This window comes from Drosophila melanogaster, chromosome X (genome assembly GCF_000001215.4).
Source record: "Drosophila melanogaster chromosome X".
In the NCBI taxonomy this organism is placed as follows: Eukaryota; Metazoa; Arthropoda; class Insecta; order Diptera; family Drosophilidae; genus Drosophila; species Drosophila melanogaster.
Window position 1 is genome coordinate 17,888,056 of NC_004354.4, and position 23,093 is coordinate 17,911,148.

The 23,093-nt window shown below is 44.8% G+C and overlaps 5 protein-coding genes and 1 pseudogene across 18 annotated transcripts, besides 1 other annotated feature; 5 read left to right on the forward strand and 1 right to left on the reverse strand.

The window, feature by feature from the left end:
- Nucleotides 1-121: 121 nt before the first annotated feature.
- Nucleotides 122-1,349, forward strand: CG6788 (uncharacterized protein). Its single transcript, NM_133026.1, has 2 exons — nucleotides 122-1,068; nucleotides 1,147-1,349. The coding sequence occupies exons 1-2, from the start codon at nucleotides 134-136 to the stop codon at nucleotides 1,286-1,288; spliced, it is 1,077 nt and encodes a 358-aa protein (NP_573254.1). The 5' UTR covers nucleotides 122-133; the 3' UTR covers nucleotides 1,289-1,349.
- Nucleotides 1,350-1,491: 142 nt separating this feature from the next.
- Gss1 (Glutathione synthetase 1) lies at nucleotides 1,492-10,548 on the forward strand. Of its 7 annotated transcripts, none has more exons than NM_176752.2 (8): nucleotides 1,492-1,740; nucleotides 1,871-2,094; nucleotides 2,406-2,618; nucleotides 3,533-3,879; nucleotides 9,133-9,175; nucleotides 9,321-9,559; nucleotides 9,636-10,020; nucleotides 10,098-10,548. In NM_176752.2, the coding sequence occupies exons 2-8, from the start codon at nucleotides 1,936-1,938 to the stop codon at nucleotides 10,398-10,400; spliced, it is 1,689 nt and encodes a 562-aa protein (NP_788925.2). In that variant the 5' UTR covers nucleotides 1,492-1,740; nucleotides 1,871-1,935; the 3' UTR covers nucleotides 10,401-10,548. The 7 variants fall into 7 exon arrangements, with proteins under 7 accessions (NP_788925.2, NP_001162782.1, NP_573256.3 ...); NM_001169311.1 differs by lacking the exon at nucleotides 3,533-3,879 and adding an exon at nucleotides 8,473-8,606; NM_133028.3 differs by lacking the exon at nucleotides 3,533-3,879.
- Nucleotides 5,597-8,325: a mobile genetic element.
- A 39-nt stretch (nucleotides 10,549-10,587) lies between the features above and the next one.
- On the forward strand, nucleotides 10,588-11,443 carry CR32496 (annotated as a pseudogene).
- A 203-nt stretch (nucleotides 11,444-11,646) lies between these two features.
- Nucleotides 11,647-17,970, forward strand: Gss2 (Glutathione synthetase 2). 7 transcript variants are annotated; one of them, NM_176754.2, is made up of 8 exons: nucleotides 11,647-11,895; nucleotides 12,026-12,249; nucleotides 12,561-12,773; nucleotides 13,688-14,034; nucleotides 16,555-16,597; nucleotides 16,743-16,981; nucleotides 17,058-17,442; nucleotides 17,520-17,970. In NM_176754.2, the coding sequence occupies exons 2-8, from the start codon at nucleotides 12,091-12,093 to the stop codon at nucleotides 17,820-17,822; spliced, it is 1,689 nt and encodes a 562-aa protein (NP_788927.2). In that variant the 5' UTR covers nucleotides 11,647-11,895; nucleotides 12,026-12,090; the 3' UTR covers nucleotides 17,823-17,970. The 7 variants fall into 7 exon arrangements, with proteins under 7 accessions (NP_788927.2, NP_728117.2, NP_001162787.1 ...); NM_167590.2 differs by lacking the exon at nucleotides 13,688-14,034 and adding an exon at nucleotides 15,893-16,026; NM_001169316.1 differs by lacking the exon at nucleotides 13,688-14,034.
- A 5-nt stretch (nucleotides 17,971-17,975) lies between these two features.
- Nucleotides 17,976-19,206, reverse strand: CG7772 (uncharacterized protein). Its single transcript, NM_133029.4, has 3 exons — nucleotides 18,897-19,206; nucleotides 18,598-18,823; nucleotides 17,976-18,282 (listed from the first exon to the last, which is right to left on the reverse strand). Exons 1-3 carry the CDS (start codon nucleotides 19,000-19,002, stop codon nucleotides 18,120-18,122), a joined length of 495 nt encoding a protein of 164 aa, NP_573257.1. The 5' UTR covers nucleotides 19,003-19,206; the 3' UTR covers nucleotides 17,976-18,119.
- Nucleotides 19,207-19,636: 430 nt separating this feature from the next.
- On the forward strand, nucleotides 19,637-23,042 carry Vps4 (Vacuolar protein sorting 4). Of its 2 annotated transcripts, none has more exons than NM_001298467.1 (5): nucleotides 19,637-19,796; nucleotides 20,519-20,658; nucleotides 20,753-21,614; nucleotides 21,726-21,954; nucleotides 22,023-23,042. In NM_001298467.1, exons 2-5 carry the CDS (start codon nucleotides 20,523-20,525, stop codon nucleotides 22,122-22,124), a joined length of 1,329 nt encoding a protein of 442 aa, NP_001285396.1. In that variant the 5' UTR covers nucleotides 19,637-19,796; nucleotides 20,519-20,522; the 3' UTR covers nucleotides 22,125-23,042. The 2 variants fall into 2 exon arrangements, with proteins under 2 accessions (NP_001285396.1, NP_573258.1); NM_133030.4 differs by having other exon boundaries at nucleotides 22,023-22,662.
- Nucleotides 23,043-23,093: the final 51 nt, after the last annotated feature.

Below are 23,093 nucleotides of genomic sequence, written 5' to 3' on the forward strand. Positions count from 1 at the left end.
CTCGCGACTTAAAATGCCGAAGACTCTAAAGCAACACGTTATTAAAAATTTGATGGGCACATCAAGTGCTTATAAATATTCATTAGCGCATAAAAAATCAGTTTATTTCGGCGCAGCAACTGGCACAGTTCGCATGTTCAGGATAATGAAAACCGCATACCTCATCCTGATTCTTTCGCTCTCGATATCCACTTCCTTGGCTAACGATCCGCAGAGGTCCTTCGATCAGAATGCGGACAATCCGTGCAGTGCTCACCGCATTTGGGTTTGGAGACCCATCCTCGATCGATTCGCCAAGGTGAACTCCAGCGATGAGCTGAAGAACCAGGTCAACGCCATGTCGGAAACCATCAAGGACCTGCAGACGCGCATTGGCCACAAGAACGAGCTGCTCCTGCTGCAAGCCGGTCAGATCAAGGACCAAAGTGCCAGGCTCAACGTTTTGATCAAAAACATGAAAGTCCTTCGAAGTGAGTGTCTGAATGCCCAGGCGGAGATCAAAAGCAAGGACATACAAATACAATTGAGCGCGGCAAAGATCAAGCAAATGAGCAACGAACTGGTGACGCAGTGCAGCCGCCAGGACACGTGTCCCATCGACGGCAAAGGTGGCATCTATAAGCTGAAGATCCGTGAATTGCCAGCATTCGAGGCGCCGTGCAGTTCCAACGGCTGGTTGACCATACAGAAACGATACGATGGCGCCGAGAACTTCGATCGCGGTTGGAAGGACTACAAGGATGGTTTCGGACGCGTGAGAGGTGAGTTTTTCATCGGCCTGGAGAAAGTGCACCTTATGACGCGGCAACGACGCCACGAACTGTACATTAAGCTGGGCAAGATTGATGGCACCACTAGCCACGCCCACTACGACAACTTCGAACTCGGCGGCGAGATTGAATCCTATGAGCTAAAGTCACTGGGCCGCTACAATGGCACAGCCGGCGATTCTCTGCGGCCACATGAGCGCCAAAAGTTCACCACCAACGACAAGGACAACGATGCCTATCGGTTCAACTGTGCCGCCGACGAATATGGTGGCTGGTGGTACTACGATTGCGCCAAGAGGTAAGTACGCCCATTATATACATATGGTATATATACATATGTACTTGCATGTAATATTAATCGGCGGAGTAACTGCAGCATGCTCAATGGCAAGTTCTACAAGGAGGGCCGCTCGCGGAATGGAAAAACCAATGGCATCCTGTGGGGCTCCTGGCACAACAACGATTGGACCTACTCGCTAACCTTCGTGGAGATGATGATAAGGCCGCGAATAGATTAGCTATTACAGTAAGAATAAAAAAATGGCACAAATAAACGAAAAGGTCTCATTTGTAATCATTACATTCAATTTCAATTAAATTAAATAACGGGCACTTACTAAACTTTTCTCGCCGTGTATGCCCCTGGTATTTTTTGATGCCATATTCTGGCATATTGCGGTATATCGCCGGCTGGTATTTTTTGCCTAACCCGCTACGCACACACTGCGAATATTCGGCCAAAAACATAGTTATATTTTTGTCTGTGGGCTTTTAGACAAATTGTAAACTGATAGCTCCCGACCCCAGCCGTTTAACGGTGTCCAAATTGACAGTGCAACCGGTGGAACAGGTGGAGCACAAGCAGCGGCACCCAGAAGGAAACCAGCGATCCAGTCACAACAATCGCTCGTTGAGAGCGCAGCGATAAGAGTTCCAGAGTTTCTAGAGTTTCCAGCGATACCCAGCAGTGGTGAGTAGCTAGTAGACAGTCGTCGCACTGCTCAGCAGTGCTCAGTGCCCAGTGAGCAGTTCCGGCGAGCAGACCCCGTGAGATACCGCGGCGAACAACTAACAACTAAGATACTCTGCCCCTTTTCTAGACGCAGCTGAGCCCCAGATCCCAGATCCCAGATACCAGCAGCAGACCGACCCAAGCAGAACGATCATGTCCAGCGACGCCAATACGGCCGTGCTGCGCAACTGCATCCGCTTGCCGCTGGCGGAGGATGAGCTACTGGAGGTGACGGCCAAGGCCAAGGATTATGCCATTATGCACGGCGCCGCCATGCGATCGAAGACGGCCTTCAGTCCGGACTCGTTGAATGTGGGTGATACAATGGGCACTCGCTAGTGAGGGCTCGTATTCATGCTAAGGTGTCTAGTTTCCGCTCAAGAAGCTCATTTCAATGGAACAACATTCATTACACATCCCTTATCGAGTTCAGTTCCTTTTTAAGTTATGTGTAATGCCAAATGTGATTGGATGCTTGAGTTTGTTTTTCATTTTATTGACGGTAGAGAAAGATTAGCAATGTGACGGTATAAGCTACACATTGGCATTCAATCGAGCTTCAAGCTAGCGTGCTGCTGCTTGAGCAACAGTTTGCCAGGATACTAAACATTTTCATTTTCCAGTTCGCCCCCTTCGTGCTGGTGCCTTCCTCGTTTCCGCGCAAGGAGTTCGAAAAGGCGGTGGCCCTACAGCCGATCATCAACCGGCTGATGCACAATGTGGCCCACGACGAGGAGTTCATCACGACGACGCTGGCGGAGACGATCAAAGTGGACGAGTTCACGGCCAATCTGTTCAACATCTATCGCAAGGTGCTGGCGCACGGATTCACCCAGGTGAGATTCCGTCAGCTGGCGTCCATCCATCTCCGATCCTCCGCCCTCTGCACACCATCATCGTATCACCCGCCAACGTATCCACCTCATTCCCATCGGGAGGGAGCACATCTACAGGCAGCCAGTGGGTTACTCGCTAGAATTTATTGGGCCCCTCCACCCGCGGTCGCAATCTAATCGCCATTCCATAAATCGCCCGGCCATAGCCATAGCCGCAGTCAAAGCCCAGAAGTCGGCTGTAGTCGCTAATCTCGCGTGATTTATGCGAGCATCCTGGCCTCACAGCTCCTTATCGTTGGCTTGTAAATCGACGTAGGACAGCCCATCCCTGACCCCCATAACGCTAGAACTTTGCCATTGCTCCTCCTACTTTGATTTACATGCATTTCCCCTAACGAAACCAGCACAGAGGCGAATCCATTGAGCTCTTCCACGTCCACAAGAAGCTTTAATCTTTGTAGATCCTATCAGAAAGGTGACAGTTTTACAATTTGAATAGTTATTGGCCCGGTAACTGATAGGGTTTATTAAATATAACAATGCCAGCGCTATTTTTACTTTATTACTATTCAAACTTTGTCTCGAATCTTATCGAAGTCTCAATTGAAGCATTTAAATGCTAGAATCAATTAAACTATTGTTCATTTTAAACTCGTTGATTTTTGCCAATGATTTTCAATGTTTTTACTTGCAACTTAATCATTTTCATCACCCAATATCAAGTTTAGTTGCGAATTTTGCTCTCTGTGCAAAAATTTAGTTCACGATCTGTGCTTTTCTCGTCACCACTCCTTCAAAAATTTTAAAACCTAACCACGCAATTGTACAAACTCTCGATCTCAAACGCAATCTGTTGCTCCATTATCCGTCTCTCATTGCATCGCTGTGCTACGAAAAATGATTTTGAATCAAAGAAAACATCGCTGGGGATGCTGCGCAGCGATCTGATGCTGGAGTCCGGCTGTCCCGAGCTGTCGCCACGGGCGCTGCGAACGGCGGCCGGTGAGGATCGTGGTCAGGATGCGGGCGCTGCTGTGGGGCAAATAGCTGGAGCTAACGGAGCTGCAGGAGTCGGAACTGCCGCTGGCACGGGCAGCAAGGAGGAGGAGCACAGGGAGGTCCAGCTAAGCCGGGTCACCAAAGAGCCGGAACGGAGGGCGACCGGCGCCCAGTCCGCTTACTGCTGCTGGAAGCAAGTCGAGATCAATACGATAGCATCGGGCTTTGGCCACTTGGGACCAGCAAGTAAAACCATACAAAGGTGCTGTTCACGCGCACAGTGCATCCATCAGTGCAACTCCGCACCACGCCATCATCAGCAACACACCCCCTAAAAAAAAAAACCCAGTATTCCTTCCATGACACGTCACTCATCTCATCTCATCGCATTTTTGCATTCCTGCATCGCTTGCATCCTCCGCCTAACCGCACAAAATCACACACTAACTATTTTCGATACCCGAATCAAATATTAACTATATTTGAATCCTTAACTTTGTCAATCGAAAGAATCTTTTGCATCTGAAAAGAAAGAGCACTAAAGTCAAAGATAGATCGGAATTAAAACGAAGTTGCAACAAGAAGTGCATAATCAGATATTTCGACTGAAATAAGCTATTTAAAATATTTAAAAAATATTTCAAACATATCTTGTAGTGTGTGCTTTTGTGTGTGTTGCTTTGTAAAATCCTTTGTACTTTAGTTGAAGTTGATTTTGTTCCGCTGTTCCTTAGAAATGTATTTATGATTAACCATAGCTACAAACGTTGCTCCTCCAGATTGTTGCCTAGAGTTTTCATTTGCTGACGCTGCTGTCGCCTGTCGCCCGTTGCCTCCTGCCTGCCTGCTCTGCTCCTGCCTCCTGGCATCCCGCATCCTGCATCCTGGCACCTGCCAACCGACACCTGCTCCTCCCGACCCAACCGTAGCATCTAACCCGCCCGCTAATAATCTTCACTTCCGTCAGTGATTGTCCGTTCTGCTGTCGCTTACTCTACCAACTCTATAGTAGGTCAGGGGTTAGCCAATATATATGCATATATATCTTTCTAGAAGATTTGAAGATAGCGATTTCACAAGATCTGATAAAGTGTTTGGATGATACATCACATCAATTTGTCATTTGTAATCAGCAAAAGGCGCTAATCAAAAATTTCACCACTTGTACGCTTGGGCTATTAAAACCCTAGAAGTTTCTGGAGGTTGAATTAAACAATTTAATTGTTTGAAAGAACAAATGTAGTTTTTACTTGCATAGATATTAAACTCACTCAACATTTTGGTCATACGTCGTTTTAGACGAATCACACCTGTAGTTAGGAAGCCCCACATGGAGAGCCCACAGCTGTACTGCAGATAGGGTTACAGATAGGGATACGCTGATATAGATACGCCTGGTAATTGTTTATTTAAAGTCGAGGCGTGTGCGATAACAGACCCAATAAGTGCATTTGTGGGTGCAAAATGTTTGTCTTCAATTACAAATTCAAGACTCGAATTTATGAAATGCCAGCAGAACTCAAAACACTTTCATGCACGTTTCGAGTTTTTAGCTGTTTGTCTATTTGTTTAATTGCCGGCAATGGTGACGTAAACATAATTATAAACAGATTATATCAGAGCATGTTTATAAAATAGTCAAATTACCAGCTGCAAATGGGCTAATAACTTGTTATTACTTCGTCATGCTTAGTTACATATGGAAAATAGGTATTAGTAGTAGTATTATTATTATTATTTCATTCAATAACAGCTTGTAGTCATATCGGAAATATTTAAACAATTTGAAACTGGCGGCGTTTGTGGCGAAATATTTGGAGTCTTTCATGGCCCTAAAAATTATAGAGTTAATAGCATTGGGAGATGCATCGTTTCTTGCACCATTTCTCGCCTCTCTCTCTCTCTCCGTCTCTTTTTGAATATATATAATTAAAAATTCGCACCTGCCTCATCCTACATATATATACATATATATATATAGTAAAATTGTTGTTTTATTTATGAGTCGAACTAATGTCCCGTCAGTTGACTAAGGACAACGCCAAGAAATAAAAAATAGTTTTTAGGAGAAATAGTTTCACGACTTTATTCTTTGGATCTCAGCTTAAGACTAAAAATCAAATGCAAATTGGATTGAGGAGAAGCCTCAGTATTTGAACAATATTTGTATTTCGGGAGAGCCTCGCTCTTGGGTTCTTAAGATTAGGTAGCGTTGAAAGAGGGCAGTCAAATCTGCTTAGGTCAGGCTTTAGGATGTTTACAAGAACGGCTGCGCTGCCAAAGATAAACGAATGTTGCGCAGCTGGGATACGTTATGGAAAATTACTAGAGTGCATTACTGATTTCTTTGAAATAATGGAAGTGGCTGGTTTGGACCACCCAAATACGTCACTCCCCTTCCCTTAAAGAGAAGCCTATACTTGGGCTGGGATTGATGGATATAGTGTGGGAAATGGAGTTTCTTCTATTTCTGTTTGTTGTGGTGTGTTTTGATTTTGATTTTTTCTTATTTTAAGTTTTGCATACAGCATCATAAATGGTTTAAATGATACATATCTTAAATATGAGTACAACAAAATTAGTGCGATTATTACAATGATCATTTGTATGTAAAGTGTAATATTGTTCTCTGAAATCATCTCAACAATGTCGTTGTGTTTTACAATTTTTATTTTTGTTATATTAAGTGGTGTGTATAGTGGTGTCAAATCTATTTCTGGTTCTAACAGATTTTCACTTAAATTATATTATTGATTTCTATTTTGCATTGCGTTACTCTTATCATTTTGTTTCCTTCTATTTTTATTTTATTAATTGAATTTTGGCAATTTTGGTTAAGAATTGTTTGGGTTAAGTTCCAGGTTACAATTGTGTTTGGTTCTATGTATTTTATTATTTCGTTCGTGTGTACTGGCTTAAAATTACAAATTGGATTTAAGTGTTTAATAATATTGGTGACACATTCATTTTTTACTTCTTTATTTTCGGTATTATAAACTTTATTTTCTTTTTCAAAATATGATTGTGTGTCTGTGTAATCTAGCTGATAGCCGTTGGAGTCTGGGTAAGGAATTATTTTAATTGTGCTTATTAGTGAAAGGTAAATGGGTATGTGGGATATGATTAATACTTGGTTATCATTGTAGTTAATCCAAGTGGATGTTTTAATGTTCAAAATGTTTTGGCTGTTCACATTTTCAAGTTTGTCGTAGTTTAGTAATTTGGGGTTAAACAGTCCAAGTCTGGAAAGCTGCATAGCCATTTCCAAATCTTCTATGTATTCCGTAAACTGCATTAGTTCGAACAAAAGACTGTCAATGATGGTGTGGTTATTTTCATAATTCTGTATTTTTTGCATTCCGTCATTTATCAATCGTATGGCGTCGTTGAGTTCATGTAATTTTACTGAGTTATGGACGTTGATTTCAAGTTTTTTCTGTATTTCGACTCGATCATTTTCATCTAGTGTTCCAAATAGGTATTTAAAACCTGAACCCACAATGTTAATAAGACCCCGTTTGTTTCTATGTTTCAGGGTTATTCCGGCTAGTTCTCTTTTTATTTTATTGTATAAAAAATTGATCTGGGGTGCATGGTAATCGGTTCGTAGTCTTTGCTCAAAATAGTCAACCACGATGTCTATTTCAGTTAAATTGATTTTTAAGGAGTGATGTTCAAAGGAGGATGGTATCTGTACTGGCTTATCAGAAAAAAGGAGATATCCGTGGTTGGTGTCAATATTATTAATTTGAATTTGTTGTCCATGAACAGCTGTGATCAGTATAAACAATAGTGTTATCGGGTACCAGGTGCCTGTGAAATTGAGAGTTTATTATTTTTCTTTTGTTTTTTGAATTGTGTTTTGTAGTAGTGCGTAACTCTATTTCTATTAGTGATTTTGTAATGGTCAGGGTCTGTTTGTTCTACATTTTTGGTTGGTTTAAATGGGTTTTCTAATTTGCCTTTCTGTAGTGGACCTTTTCTGTAATTAGTGTCAATATTAAATTCCTGTCTGTCTTCATTTATTTTGTCTATTTTCTTCTCTTTAATTTTTTGAGTGTCTAATATGGGATGCCCAGCGTATAAGAAAATTTGAGCAGGTGTCTGTCCAGTAGTGTCATGTTTAATTTTATGGTTGTATGTGTAGAGGATTGTTTCTATCTTGCTTAATTTTACTTCTTCATCATCAGATGAATTGATTATACGAATTTTTTCATTTATTGTTTTGTGTAATCTTTCGACGTCTGCTACCCCGTTTTTTGCTGTATTGAGCTGTAATCCTACCGACTGCGCCAGTAAAATTGTTGTTTTATTTATGAGTCGAACTAATGTCCCGTCAGTTGACTAAGGACAACGCCAAGAAATAAAAAATAGTTTTTAGGAGAAATAGTTTCACGACTTTATTCTTTGGATCTCAGCTTAAGACTAAAAATCAAATGCAAATTGGATTGAGGAGAAGCCTCAGTATTTGAACAATATTTGTATTTCGGGAGAGCCTCGCTCTTGGGTTCTTAAGATTAGGTAGCGTTGAAAGAGGGCAGTCAAATCTGCTTAGGTCAGGCTTTAGGATGTTTACAAGAACGGCTGCGCTGCCAAAGATAAACGAATGTTGCGCAGCTGGGATACGTTATGGAAAATTACTAGAGTGCATTACTGATTTCTTTGAAATAATGGAAGTGGCTGGTTTGGACCACCCAAATACGTCACTATATATATATATATATGCACGTATATATCTATGGACGAGGATCGTAAACCATACCTAGACATATTGAATCGCTTTACCGGCTAAGCAGCTAATCTTTAAGGGACGCACCTAATGTATATATATCTTGTATAACGATCATAATTGCAGGCATATAGCATCGGTCTGTTGCGATCCGACTATATGGCACACGTGTCCGAGGGCTGTGCGATAAAGCAGGTCGAGATCAACACGGTGGCCTCCAGTTTCGCTGGCATAGCCACCCAATTGGTGCCGCAGCAGAAGTATTAAGCGCTCTTCTCTCTATCTCTTTCTACATATAATATATATAAATATATATCTATCAAACTACATATATTCCTTTTACCAAACGCACGAATGCACAATGCACACACCTAAAAGCAAAAGCACACTACACACCTGTCCTAATATCCTTCCACCCAACTCCTTCTCCTTCTCACTGATCACTTATCCACCTACAGAGGTGCCATCTCTATCGTTTGTTGTCTCTTTCTGCATGTGTTTTTTTTTTTTTTAATTGGTTATGGCTCTATCCGTCTCTTTCCACACGCTGTAGCTTCATAACCCCACTTCCACAATTTCCCTAACCATAAACATACATATGTATATCCATCCGCCCATTTGAGAGGTTTTGGTCTCAGTAATTAACCCAAATTTCAACCCCCCCCCCCATTACCACCGAACATTTGTTGTTGTTTGTTGCTGTTGTTGGTCGCTGAAAGACTGCGGAATTATGCTAATGTCTGTCTCTTTCTGTTCCGGCACTACCCGTCTCTTTCGCCCGCGCAGATTCGTACTCAGCGAGCTGGGACATGCGGATAAGCTGCACAATGTGAGTATATTAAACTAAGATATATAATCTATATATATATAAACATATATTCATATATATAATAATTATATGATCTGTGTTTCCTGTACAATAAACCATGAGTAACAAGACAACTTAAATGATAATGTTCGTTATTCCGCTGCAGATGCCGGATAACAATGCACTGGCCGGACTCTGCGATGGCATGGTGAAGGCGTGGGACATCTATGCAAAGCCGCAGGCCGTCATTCTGTTCATCATCGAGGATGTGTCGTACAACATTTGCGACCAGCGGTTCCACGAGTTCTACATTCGCGAGACATATCCGCACATCAAGGTGCTGCGCCGCACCCTCACCGAGGTCCATCGGGAGGGCAAACTGGGCCAGTCCAAGGAGTTGCTCCTGTAAGTGTACATTAATACCTCTATTATCATTCATCATTGAACTGTGTGCTCAACTCACACGCTTGCCGCACCACAGTGGATCCCAAGAGGTGGCCGTCATCTACTTCCGAGCTGGCTACGAGCCCGGACACTATCACTCGCAGGCGGATTGGGATGCCCGCTATCTGATGGAGACCTCGCTGGCCATCAAGTGCCCGTCGATTCACTACCATTTGGCGGGCACCAAGAAGGTGCAGCAGGCATTGGCGCAGCCGGCGGTGCTCGAGCGTTTCATCAACGATCCGGAGGAGATCAAGGCGGTGGGCAAGATCTTCACGGGTCTCTACTCGCTGGACGACAACGAGGCGGGCAATGCCAGCTACGAGATGGCGCTGCGCACTCCGGAGAGATTCGTGCTGAAGCCGCAGCGCGAGGGAGGCGGCAATAATGTCTACGGCGTGGATATACCAGATGCACTAAAGGTGAGTTATTCCACTTTGATGATTATTTGAATTGTGAACAGTTTTGTAACAAATCCTTCTCCTTCTTTATCCATCAGCGCATGTCACGCGTGGAGCGCTCCGCCTGGATTCTGATGGATCTGATTCATCCGCCGCTGACCAAGGGCTATATGGTGCGGCCCGGTGGCGATATGCCGCCCCAGATCGTGGACATGGTCTCCGAGCTGGGCATCTTCGGTGTGGTGATCGGAGATGCGGAGCACATTGTGCACAACTACCAGGCGGGACACATGCTGCGCACAAAGCTCTCAACCGCCAACGAAGGAGGCGTGGCAGCCGGTCTGGGCGCCCTGGACAGTCCATATCTGATCGATAGCGATGACGAGGATGAGCAGAAGTAGGATCCTTTAACGAGATAAAGGCTTCGAACGCCGGCATTCCACCTGTTGCCTCAGTCTTGTATAAATGATTATTTTTGTAAAGCGTATTGTAAATTTTTTGCACTATTTTTTCCCCGTCCCAATGTCAATAAATAAAATGTTAAACTAGAAATTCTGGTCAATATGCAAACTATGCAAAATATGCCAGGCTCAACGTTTTGATCAAAAACATGAAAGTCCTTCGAAGTGAGTGTCTGAATGCCCAGGCGGAGATCAAAAGCAAGGACATACAAATACAATTGAGCGCGGCAAAGATCAAGCAAATGAGCAACGAACTGGTGACGCAGTGCAGCCGCCAGGACACGTGTCCCATCGACGGCAAAGGTGGCATCTATAAGCTGAAGATCCGTGAATTGCCAGCATTCGAGGCGCCGTGCAGTTCCAACGGCTGGTTGACCATACAGAAACGATACGATGGCGCCGAGAACTTCGATCGCGGTTGGAAGGACTACAAGGATGGTTTCGGACGCGTGAGAGGTGAGTTTTTCATCGGCCTGGAGAAAGTGCACCTTATGACGCGGCAACGACGCCACGAACTGTACATTAAGCTGGGCAAGATTGATGGCACCACTAGCCACGCCCACTACGACAACTTCGAACTCGGCGGCGAGATTGAATCCTATGAGCTAAAGTCACTGGGCCGCTACAATGGCACAGCCGGCGATTCTCTGCGGCCACATGAGCGCCAAAAGTTCACCACCAACGACAAGGACAACGATGCCTATCGGTTCAACTGTGCCGCCGACGAATATGGTGGCTGGTGGTACTACGATTGCGCCAAGAGGTAAGTACGCCCATTATATACATATGGTATATATACATATGTACTTGCATGTAATATTAATCGGCGGAGTAACTGCAGCATGCTCAATGGCAAGTTCTACAAGGAGGGCCGCTCGCGGAATGGAAAAACCAATGGCATCCTGTGGGGCTCCTGGCACAACAACGATTGGACCTACTCGCTAACCTTCGTGGAGATGATGATAAGGCCGCGAATAGATTAGCTATTACAGTAAGAATAAAAAAATGGCACAAATAAACGAAAAGGTCTCATTTGTAATCATTACATTCAATTTCAATTAAATTAAATAACGGGCACTTACTAAACTTTTCTCGCCGTGTATGCCCCTGGTATTTTTTGATGCCATATTCTGGCATATTGCGGTATATCGCCGGCTGGTATTTTTTGCCTAACCCGCTACGCACACACTGCGAATATTCGGCCAAAAACATAGTTATATTTTTGTCTGTGGGCTTTTAGACAAATTGTAAACTGATAGCTCCCGACCCCAGCCGTTTAACGGTGTCCAAATTGACAGTGCAACCGGTGGAACAGGTGGAGCACAAGCAGCGGCACCCAGAAGGAAACCAGCGATCCAGTCACAACAATCGCTCGTTGAGAGCGCAGCGATAAGAGTTCCAGAGTTTCTAGAGTTTCCAGCGATACCCAGCAGTGGTGAGTAGCTAGTAGACAGTCGTCGCACTGCTCAGCAGTGCTCAGTGCCCAGTGAGCAGTTCCGGCGAGCAGACCCCGTGAGATACCGCGGCGAACAACTAACAACTAAGATACTCTGCCCCTTTTCTAGACGCAGCTGAGCCCCAGATCCCAGATCCCAGATACCAGCAGCAGACCGACCCAAGCAGAACGATCATGTCCAGCGACGCCAATACGGCCGTGCTGCGCAACTGCATCCGCTTGCCGCTGGCGGAGGATGAGCTACTGGAGGTGACGGCCAAGGCCAAGGATTATGCCATTATGCACGGCGCCGCCATGCGATCGAAGACGGCCTTCAGTCCGGACTCGTTGAATGTGGGTGATACAATGGGCACTCGCTAGTGAGGGCTCGTATTCATGCTAAGGTGTCTAGTTTCCGCTCAAGAAGCTCATTTCAATGGAACAACATTCATTACACATCCCTTATCGAGTTCAGTTCCTTTTTAAGTTATGTGTAATGCCAAATGTGATTGGATGCTTGAGTTTGTTTTTCATTTTATTGACGGTAGAGAAAGATTAGCAATGTGACGGTATAAGCTACACATTGGCATTCAATCGAGCTTCAAGCTAGCGTGCTGCTGCTTGAGCAACAGTTTGCCAGGATACTAAACATTTTCATTTTCCAGTTCGCCCCCTTCGTGCTGGTGCCTTCCTCGTTTCCGCGCAAGGAGTTCGAAAAGGCGGTGGCCCTACAGCCGATCATCAACCGGCTGATGCACAATGTGGCCCACGACGAGGAGTTCATCACGACGACGCTGGCGGAGACGATCAAAGTGGACGAGTTCACGGCCAATCTGTTCAACATCTATCGCAAGGTGCTGGCGCACGGATTCACCCAGGTGAGATTCCGTCAGCTGGCGTCCATCCATCTCCGATCCTCCGCCCTCTGCACACCATCATCGTATCACCCGCCAACGTATCCACCTCATTCCCATCGGGAGGGAGCACATCTACAGGCAGCCAGTGGGTTACTCGCTAGAATTTATTGGGCCCCTCCACCCGCGGTCGCAATCTAATCGCCATTCCATAAATCGCCCGGCCATAGCCATAGCCGCAGTCAAAGCCCAGAAGTCGGCTGTAGTCGCTAATCTCGCGTGATTTATGCGAGCATCCTGGCCTCACAGCTCCTTATCGTTGGCTTGTAAATCGACGTAGGACAGCCCATCCCTGACCCCCATAACGCTAGAACTTTGCCATTGCTCCTCCTACTTTGATTTACATGCATTTCCCCTAACGAAACCAGCACAGAGGCGAATCCATTGAGCTCTTCCACGTCCACAAGAAGCTTTAATCTTTGTAGATCCTATCAGAAAGGTGACAGTTTTACAATTTGAATAGTTATTGGCCCGGTAACTGATAGGGTTTATTAAATATAACAATGCCAGCGCTATTTTTACTTTATTACTATTCAAACTTTGTCTCGAATCTTATCGAAGTCTCAATTGAAGCATTTAAATGCTAGAATCAATTAAACTATTGTTCATTTTAAACTCGTTGATTTTTGCCAATGATTTTCAATGTTTTTACTTGCAACTTAATCATTTTCATCACCCAATATCAAGTTTAGTTGCGAATTTTGCTCTCTGTGCAAAAATTTAGTTCACGATCTGTGCTTTTCTCGTCACCACTCCTTCAAAAATTTTAAAACCTAACCACGCAATTGTACAAACTCTCGATCTCAAACGCAATCTGTTGCTCCATTATCCGTCTCTCATTGCATCGCTGTGCTACGAAAAATGATTTTGAATCAAAGAAAACATCGCTGGGGATGCTGCGCAGCGATCTGATGCTGGAGTCCGGCTGTCCCGAGCTGTCGCCACGGGCGCTGCGAACGGCGGCCGGTGAGGATCGTGGTCAGGATGCGGGCGCTGCTGTGGGGCAAATAGCTGGAGCTAACGGAGCTGCAGGAGTCGGAACTGCCGCTGGCACGGGCAGCAAGGAGGAGGAGCACAGGGAGGTCCAGCTAAGCCGGGTCACCAAAGAGCCGGAACGGAGGGCGACCGGCGCCCAGTCCGCTTACTGCTGCTGGAAGCAAGTCGAGATCAATACGATAGCATCGGGCTTTGGCCACTTGGGACCAGCAAGTAAAACCATACAAAGGTGCTGTTCACGCGCACAGTGCATCCATCAGTGCAACTCCGCACCACGCCATCATCAGCAACACACCCCCTAAAAAAAAAAACCCAGTATTCCTTCCATGACACGTCACTCATCTCATCTCATCGCATTTTTGCATTCCTGCATCGCTTGCATCCTCCGCCTAACCGCACAAAATCACACACTAACTATTTTCGATACCCGAATCAAATATTAACTATATTTGAATCCTTAACTTTGTCAATCGAAAGAATCTTTTGCATCTGAAAAGAAAGAGCACTAAAGTCAAAGATAGATCGGAATTAAAACGAAGTTGCAACAAGAAGTGCATAATCAGATATTTCGACTGAAATAAGCTATTTAAAATATTTAAAAAATATTTCAAACATATCTTGTAGTGTGTGCTTTTGTGTGTGTTGCTTTGTAAAATCCTTTGTACTTTAGTTGAAGTTGATTTTGTTCCGCTGTTCCTTAGAAATGTATTTATGATTAACCATAGCTACAAACGTTGCTCCTCCAGATTGTTGCCTAGAGTTTTCATTTGCTGACGCTGCTGTCGCCTGTCGCCCGTTGCCTCCTGCCTGCCTGCTCTGCTCCTGCCTCCTGGCATCCCGCATCCTGCATCCTGGCACCTGCCAACCGACACCTGCTCCTCCCGACCCAACCGTAGCATCTAACCCGCCCGCTAATAATCTTCACTTCCGTCAGTGATTGTCCGTTCTGCTGTCGCTTACTCTACCAACTCTATAGTAGGTCAGGGGTTAGCCAATATATATGCATATATATCTTTCTAGAAGATTTGAAGATAGCGATTTCACAAGATCTGATAAAGTGTTTGGATGATACATCACATCAATTTGTCATTTGTAATCAGCAAAAGGCGCTAATCAAAAATTTCACCACTTGTACGCTTGGGCTATTAAAACCCTAGAAGTTTCTGGAGGTTGAATTAAACAATTTAATTGTTTGAAAGAACAAATGTAGTTTTTACTTGCATAGATATTAAACTCACTCAACATTTTGGTCATACGTCGTTTTAGACGAATCACACCTGTAGTTAGGAAGCCCCACATGGAGAGCCCACAGCTGTACTGCAGATAGGGTTACAGATAGGGATACGCTGATATAGATACGCCTGGTAATTGTTTATTTAAAGTCGAGGCGTGTGCGATAACAGACCCAATAAGTGCATTTGTGGGTGCAAAATGTTTGTCTTCAATTACAAATTCAAGACTCGAATTTATGAAATGCCAGCAGAACTCAAAACACTTTCATGCACGTTTCGAGTTTTTAGCTGTTTGTCTATTTGTTTAATTGCCGGCAATGGTGACGTAAACATAATTATAAACAGATTATATCAGAGCATGTTTATAAAATAGTCAAATTACCAGCTGCAAATGGGCTAATAACTTGTTATTACTTCGTCATGCTTAGATACATATGGAAAATAGGTATTAGTAGTAGTATTATTATTATTATTTCATTCAATAACAGCTTGTAGTCATATCGGAAATATTTAAACAATTTGAAACTGGCGGCGTTTGTGGCGAAATATTTGGAGTCTTTCATGGCCCTAAAAATTATAGAGTTAATAGCATTGGGAGATGCATCGTTTCTTGCACCATTTCTCGCCTCTCTCTCTCTCTCCGTCTCTTTTTGAATATATATAATTAAAAATTCGCACCTGCCTCATCCTACATATATATACATATATATATATATATATATATGCACGTATATATCTATGGACGAGGATCGTAAACCATACCTAGACATATTGAATCGCTTTACCGGCTAAGCAGCTAATCTTTAAGGGACGCACCTAATGTATATATATCTTGTATAACGATCATAATTGCAGGCATATAGCATCGGTCTGTTGCGATCCGACTATATGGCACACGTGTCCGAGGGCTGTGCGATAAAGCAGGTCGAGATCAACACGGTGGCCTCCAGTTTCGCTGGCATAGCCACCCAATTGGTGCCGCAGCAGAAGTATTAAGCGCTCTTCTCTCTATCTCTTTCTACATATAATATATATAAATATATATCTATCAAACTACATATATTCCTTTTACCAAACGCACGAATGCACAATGCACACACCTAAAAGCAAAAGCACACTACACACCTGTCCTAATATCCTTCCACCCAACTCCTTCTCCTTCTCACTGATCACTTATCCACCTACAGAGGTGCCATCTCTATCGTTTGTTGTCTCTTTCTGCATGTGTTTTTTTTTTTTTTAATTGGTTATGGCTCTATCCGTCTCTTTCCACACGCTGTAGCTTCATAACCCCACTTCCACAATTTCCCTAACCATAAACATACATATGTATATCCATCCGCCCATTTGAGAGGTTTTGGTCTCAGTAATTAACCCAAATTTCAACCCCCCCCCCCCCATTACCACCGAACATTTGTTGTTGTTTGTTGCTGTTGTTGGTCGCTGAAAGACTGCGGAATTATGCTAATGTCTGTCTCTTTCTGTTCCGGCACTACCCGTCTCTTTCGCCCGCGCAGATTCGTACTCAGCGAGCTGGGACATGCGGATAAGCTGCACAATGTGAGTATATTAAACTAAGATATATAATCTATATATATATAAACATATATTCATATATATAATAATTATATGATCTGTGTTTCCTGTACAATAAACCATGAGTAACAAGACAACTTAAATGATAATGTTCGTTATTCCGCTGCAGATGCCGGATAACAATGCACTGGCCGGACTCTGCGATGGCATGGTGAAGGCGTGGGACATCTATGCAAAGCCGCAGGCCGTCATTCTGTTCATCATCGAGGATGTGTCGTACAACATTTGCGACCAGCGGTTCCACGAGTTCTACATTCGCGAGACATATCCGCACATCAAGGTGCTGCGCCGCACCCTCACCGAGGTCCATCGGGAGGGCAAACTGGGCCAGTCCAAGGAGTTGCTCCTGTAAGTGTACATTAATACCTCTATTATCATTCATCATTGAACTGTGTGCTCAACTCACACGCTTGCCGCACCACAGTGGATCCCAAGAGGTGGCCGTCATCTACTTCCGAGCTGGCTACGAGCCCGGACACTATCACTCGCAGGCGGATTGGGATGCCCGCTATCTGATGGAGACCTCGCTGGCCATCAAGTGCCCGTCGATTCACTACCATTTGGCGGGCACCAAGAAGGTGCAGCAGGCATTGGCGCAGCCGGCGGTGCTCGAGCGTTTCATCAACGATCCGGAGGAGATCAAGGCGGTGGGCAAGATCTTCACGGGTCTCTACTCGCTGGACGACAACGAGGCGGGCAATGCCAGCTACGAGATGGCGCTGCGCACTCCGGAGAGATTCGTGCTGAAGCCGCAGCGCGAGGGAGGCGGCAATAATGTCTACGGCGTGGATATACCAGATGCACTAAAGGTGAGTTATTCCACTTTGATGATTATTTGAATTGTGAACAGTTTTGTAACAAATCCTTCTCCTTCTTTATCCATCAGCGCATGTCACGCGTGGAGCGCTCCGCCTGGATTCTGATGGATCTGATTCATCCGCCGCTGACCAAGGGCTATATGGTGCGGCCCGGTGGCGATATGCCGCCCCAGATCGTGGACATGGTCTCCGAGCTGGGCATCTTCGGTGTGGTGATCGGAGATGCGGAGCACATTGTGCACAACTACCAGGCGGGACACATGCTGCGCACAAAGCTCTCAACCGCCAACGAAGGAGGCGTGGCAGCCGGTCTGGGCGCCCTGGACAGTCCATATCTGATCGATAGCGATGACGAGGATGAGCAGAAGTAGGATCCTTTAACGAGATAAAGGCTTCGAACGCCGGCATTCCACCTGTTGCCTCAGTCTTGTATAAATGATTATTTTTGTAAAGCGTATTGTAAATTTTTTGCACTATTTTTTCCCCGTCCCAATGTCAATAAATAAAATGTTAAACTAGAAATTCTGGTCAATATGCAAACTGGATTTGGGGCTAAAGCTTTGCTACAGTTCATGTAAACTCTTAGTATCTAAGAACTATCACCGTGGAGTAGAATGGGAGTAGACTTGGAGTTGGGCCAATGCTGTGCACATCCCAGCTAGCGTTCACTACCGCACCGTCTTGCGGTAGGTGGCGTCCATCAGGCGGTCAACCATGCTGTCAATGGGATGGATGATAAGCGGTATGCTGGCCAGACCCACCAGGGTGGGCACCGTCTTTAGCACGGGCATAGGCGCTTTGCTCAGCAGTGTTTTGGTGGCCCAGGTGATCCTAAAACGATATAAATGAGCATTGCTTATTATGTGAACATAAACTCATAAAAATGGGTATGATCTTGGAGAGAACGATGACTTCATCGTGTATCTACAAATATACAATAAACCTGTTTTTGCAACATTGCACATGCCATTCTACTACGTATATGCACTCTATAGTATAATTTTTACTATGCTTATATAAGATAAGTATTATGCAACTAATGGAAAAAGGGAATCTTTAAGACGCCTCATTCCCTACTTCCAACTATGTAAATACAACCATTAAGTCTACGTTTTTGGGCAATTTTCTGGCAAGGGTTGAACGCACCGATTGATGACCAGGCCGGGAATGGCGACGGAGGCCAGCATCTGCCAGCAGAAGACGTCGCCGCCCTTGACGGCCACTTCTCTGGAGGAAGCGCCCTCCATTTGGAGGCGCAGTGCCTTGTCAAAAGTGTCCGTGCAGACGTATCCGATGGCCATGCCGTAGGATGCGGCCACCAGAGACTTGGGCACCAGCGGGCGGAAGGACTCGCCAATCTCGTTGCTGTAGCCTGCAAAGCCGTAACAATTAAACTCATATATTTCGATGGATCTGGGCAGATTCTGCTTGGGAGGAACACTCACCCATATAGCGAATGAAGGTGTCCCGGTAGATGTCCACCTCCTTCAAAGACGTGGAAGTTTTCTTGGTGCCCTTATCCCGGCGGATGAACTGTTTGTCCTCCGACATTGTCTATTTTTTTTATTTTTATTTTTTATTTTTGGAATGGCAGAAGTTCTAATGCTATTTTGATTTTCGAGTAATTGGGTAATATGACAAGATGATCTGATCTTCTCCAACTGACGCAAAATCAGCTGGCAACTGAGTTTCCTAAAAATTCATTGAAATCGCTTAAAATATCGCTTTAAATAAAATAATTAAAGCGCCTAACTGCCTATAAATTGGAGACTTAAAAACAAACTGTTTATATAAATATTTTAATTGCGCGTATCGATAATGTATTATTGTTATCGATTGTCAGAGCTAGTGGAAAAAACGCTAAAATCAGCTATTTATGGCGATTAAAATTTATAGGAATTTATAGCAATTATGAAATATCATATATTAGTTTTTATATTGTATTCGTTTTTTAATGAGCTAAGTCCATTTAATATCGCTTGCTATACACTTAATCATATAACATATGAGTTCCGAACTCTTTTAAGTTAAATAAAGTAATGTGAACAAATTGTCATATTGTCACATATGTGAATTTATTAGAGCTGGATTTTTGGCTACACTTTCAAAAACCGCGCCAAGTAATTTCACCTTTCCATGTGTGACCATTGCAGCTGCACCGCAATCTAAGGCCCAGCCCGCGCTGTGGTCACACTGACAAATAAAAAAAAACAAGACGTCGTCATTCGCGTTGGAATTCCAACAAAATAGTTAAGTTTTCCTTTTGTTTAACACCTGTCGAGTTAGCCAGCGAGTTAGTCAGTGACGCTTGCCGGAATTCCAGGAGCAAGTCAGCCAGCATAAATGTGAGTAATGGTCGGAACTGACCCGCCATCCCCTCCGCAGCCGCCCCGCAAAAAGTTGGCTACTTGTGTTTTTGTCAATGCCGCTGTATTCGGGCATTAGTCATGCCCAGAAATTCGATTTTGCTCGCGAACTGCGTCACCGAAGGACACTGAGTAGCAAGATGGGAGTTACTACTCCGCCAAGGATCAATTGGGTAACCATCGTCATCGGCCTGGCCAGCGAAACTCACGCCGAGATGATAGATTCCCAAGGGGAGGGGGGCTATTACAGCCCGAAATATATCAAAATTCTATGGAATCATTATGCTCGGGAAGTTTGGCATTACAATATGAGTTATAGAATCGTTTTGGATAGTGAGTGTAAAGCAATCAAAGGATATAAACAAAGCTGGGATCAGATCCAGTTGATTTTGCATAAATCGATATTGTAACTATATTTTTAGAACCTGTTTAATAACTTTATTTTGAACTTTATTCTATACATTATGCTCCATATTGCACAAATCGATTTGCCCACATATTTGTGGCATCTTTAGTTCTCTGTGTAGTAAAGTTGTAGGCTTTAAAATATGACAACTTAACTCTAAGCTGAGCAGAAATGATTAGAAAGCGGAAATTAAGATGATAAAATCCATAAGTAGTCCACGTTAAGCCTTGGTGGATAGTTCCTCCCATCAAAATGCCAGTTGAAATAATGATGTGTGAACGTTTGTAACTTCCAGCACCATGGCAGCCGGTACCACACTACAGAAGGCCATCGATCTGGTGACCAAGGCCACCGAGGAGGATCGAAATAAGAACTACGCGGAGGCACTGCGTCTGTATGAGCACGGGGTGGAGTACTTCCTGCACACCATCAAATGTAAGCAGTCCCATTAGTGCATCTAAAATGCACTTATACTCACTGAATAGAAGCAAGCTGACTACTAACTATCAAATTACTATCTAACGAGCAGATGAGGCACAGGGCGAGAAGGCCAAGGACTCGATACGGGCCAAGTGCCTGCAGTATTTGGACCGGGCCGAGAAGCTAAAGGAGTACCTGAAGAAGGGCAAAAAGAAACCGATCAAGGAGGGTGGTGAGTCCAGCGCCAAGGACGACAAGGACAAAAAGAGCGACAGCGATGACGAGGACGGCGACGATCCCGAGAAGAAGAAGCTGCAGAGCAAGCTGGAGGACGCCATTGTCATAGAGAAGCCAAAGGTTCAGTGGTCCGATGTCGCTGGCCTGGATGCCGCCAAGGAGGCGCTGAAGGAGGCCGTTATCCTGCCGATTAAATTCCCGCAGCTCTTCACTGGCAAGCGGATTCCGTGGAAGGGCATCCTGCTGTTCGGCCCGCCCGGTACCGGTAAATCCTATCTGGCCAAGGCCGTCGCCACCGAGGCCAATCGCTCCACATTCTTCTCGGTGTCCAGTTCGGATCTGATGTCCAAGTGGCTGGGCGAGTCCGAGAAGCTGGTCAAGAATCTCTTCGAACTGGCCCGCCAGCACAAGCCCTCCATTATCTTCATTGACGAGATCGATTCGATGTGCTCGGCGAGATCGGACAACGAGAACGACAGCGTGCGACGCATCAAGACCGAGTTTCTGGTGCAGATGCAGGGCGTGGGCAATGACACCGATGGCATTCTCGTTCTCGGCGCCACAAACATACCGTGGGTCCTCGACTCGGCCATTCGCCGTCGATTCGAGAAGCGCATCTACATTCCGCTGCCGGAGGCGCATGCCCGCCTCGTCATGTTCAAGATCCATCTGGGCAACACCACGCACGTGCTCACCGAGCAGGATCTCAAGGAGTTGGCCGGCAAAACCGAGGGGTAAATGCACTTTATAAACTATTTGCTTCACTATCACACAAAATTGATCCATTGTTTATAATGTTTATATGTAAGCATATTTAACTAAGTGAATGATTTTCCGTTTTGCAGCTACTCTGGCGCGGATATATCAATCGTTGTGCGCGATGCGCTGATGGAACCCGTGAGGAAAGTGCAGACCGCCACGCATTTCAAGCGGGTATCCGGTCCGAGTCCCACCAACCACGAGGAGATTGTCAACGATTTGCTGGTTCCGTGCTCACCTGGCGACCAGGGCGCCGTCGAGATGAACTGGATGGATGTGCCCAGCGACAAGCTCTTCGAACCGCCCGTGACCATGGTACGGCATCCTTAGCTATCAACCTTTTTTCGCAGTGCCAATAATCTTTCTTGAACTTCTACATCCAGCGCGACATGCTGAAGTCCTTGTCCCGCACGAAACCGACCGTCAACGAAGACGATCTGAAGAAGCTGCGCAAATTCACAGAGGACTTTGGGCAGGAGGGCTAGACACGAACCCCGCCAGATATCGTCAGCACCACCAGCTAATTCTAATTGTTGCCTATTGCATAAATTCAAACACGTTTTACTTCTGGCTCTCCTTAAACATTTTTTTTATTTTATATATATATATAATGTATACATACGATATATGGTTAAAATTTAATTCAAATTTGTCGTTCGATTGCAACCGGAGATGAAGGACATGCAGTGAGCGTGAAGCGGGTGGATCTGTGGATTGTTGTAATCACAAAGTCAATGTATTTTTGTACTCTTAATGTTAAGCGACGGAAGAAACCCGATATCCAGCCTGAAGTTTGAAACCTAATGTAATATGAGTGTCCGCCGCGCTTGCGCAATATTTGCCACTCGGACTTGCCACGGACACCTCAGATCAGAGCAGCACCAATCAGCGGAGGAGCTGGAGCTAGAGCTGTAGAAGCAGAAGGAGAAGAAGGAGCAGAAGCAGGAGCAGTTTGCGGAGTTTAAGCGCAGTCGAGCAAACCTATTTAACTTGTAACGTACCAGAAATAAAAACGAAAATTGTATACCATGTATGACGACGTAGCGGGAATGCCAATTGCCAGTGGAATCGTCGCGGGGATTCCCCGCCGCCGCAAGTGACCCCATTTCAAAGTGAGCCACCAGGTGGGTGGGTGGCCGGTGGACGGAATGGAGAAACTGAGCGCCGAGAGTATCAGCGGCAGAATGCGAGAGTCTCAGCCGTCTGGCCCACATGCCAAGTGCGATAAGATCTTTCCAGCTCACCAGCATATGTGCGCTTGTTCCTGGCCGATCGACCAGATATCGAGCATACTGCGAGCTGCGCACAGTGGGCAATGACCTATTTGTATGGAGCAAACTAAAAGAAACCTACTGATGCCATAGTTGAAATATTTTTATAACACAAAAATTGCATTTCTCTGTTGCTGCTCTTCCTTTGCATTGGTTCTTTATATATATATATTTTTTTTTAAA

Bases quoted from the DNA above. Each gene is read 5' to 3' on its own strand.
- CG6788 (NM_133026.1), top strand. From the start codon at position 134: ATGTTCAGGATAATGAAAACCGCATACCTCATCCTGATTCTTTCGCTC. The intron at 1,069-1,146 runs GTAAGTACGCCC...GAGTAACTGCAG, and splicing joins TACTACGATTGCGCCAAGAG to CATGCTCAATGGCAAGTTCT.
- Gss1 (NM_176752.2), top strand. From the start codon at position 1,936: ATGTCCAGCGACGCCAATACGGCCGTGCTGCGCAACTGCATCCGCTTG. The intron at 2,095-2,405 runs GTGGGTGATACA...TTCATTTTCCAG, and splicing joins TCAGTCCGGACTCGTTGAAT to TTCGCCCCCTTCGTGCTGGT. The intron at 2,619-3,532 runs GTGAGATTCCGT...TTTGAATCAAAG, and splicing joins TGGCGCACGGATTCACCCAG to AAAACATCGCTGGGGATGCT.
- Gss2 (NM_176754.2), top strand. From the start codon at position 12,091: ATGTCCAGCGACGCCAATACGGCCGTGCTGCGCAACTGCATCCGCTTG. The intron at 12,774-13,687 runs GTGAGATTCCGT...TTTGAATCAAAG, and splicing joins TGGCGCACGGATTCACCCAG to AAAACATCGCTGGGGATGCT. The intron at 16,982-17,057 runs GTAAGTGTACAT...GCCGCACCACAG, and splicing joins CAGTCCAAGGAGTTGCTCCT to TGGATCCCAAGAGGTGGCCG.
- CG7772 (NM_133029.4), bottom strand. From the start codon at position 19,002: ATGTCGGAGGACAAACAGTTCATCCGCCGGGATAAGGGCACCAAGAAA. The intron at 18,824-18,896 runs GTGAGTGTTCCT...ACGGCTTTGCAG, and splicing joins CACCTTCATTCGCTATATGG to GCTACAGCAACGAGATTGGC. The intron at 18,283-18,597 runs GTGCGTTCAACC...ATATCGTTTTAG, and splicing joins CCCGGCCTGGTCATCAATCG to GATCACCTGGGCCACCAAAA.
- Vps4 (NM_001298467.1), top strand. From the start codon at position 20,523: ATGGCAGCCGGTACCACACTACAGAAGGCCATCGATCTGGTGACCAAG. The intron at 20,659-20,752 runs GTAAGCAGTCCC...TCTAACGAGCAG, and splicing joins CTTCCTGCACACCATCAAAT to ATGAGGCACAGGGCGAGAAG. The intron at 21,955-22,022 runs GTACGGCATCCT...TTCTACATCCAG, and splicing joins TCGAACCGCCCGTGACCATG to CGCGACATGCTGAAGTCCTT.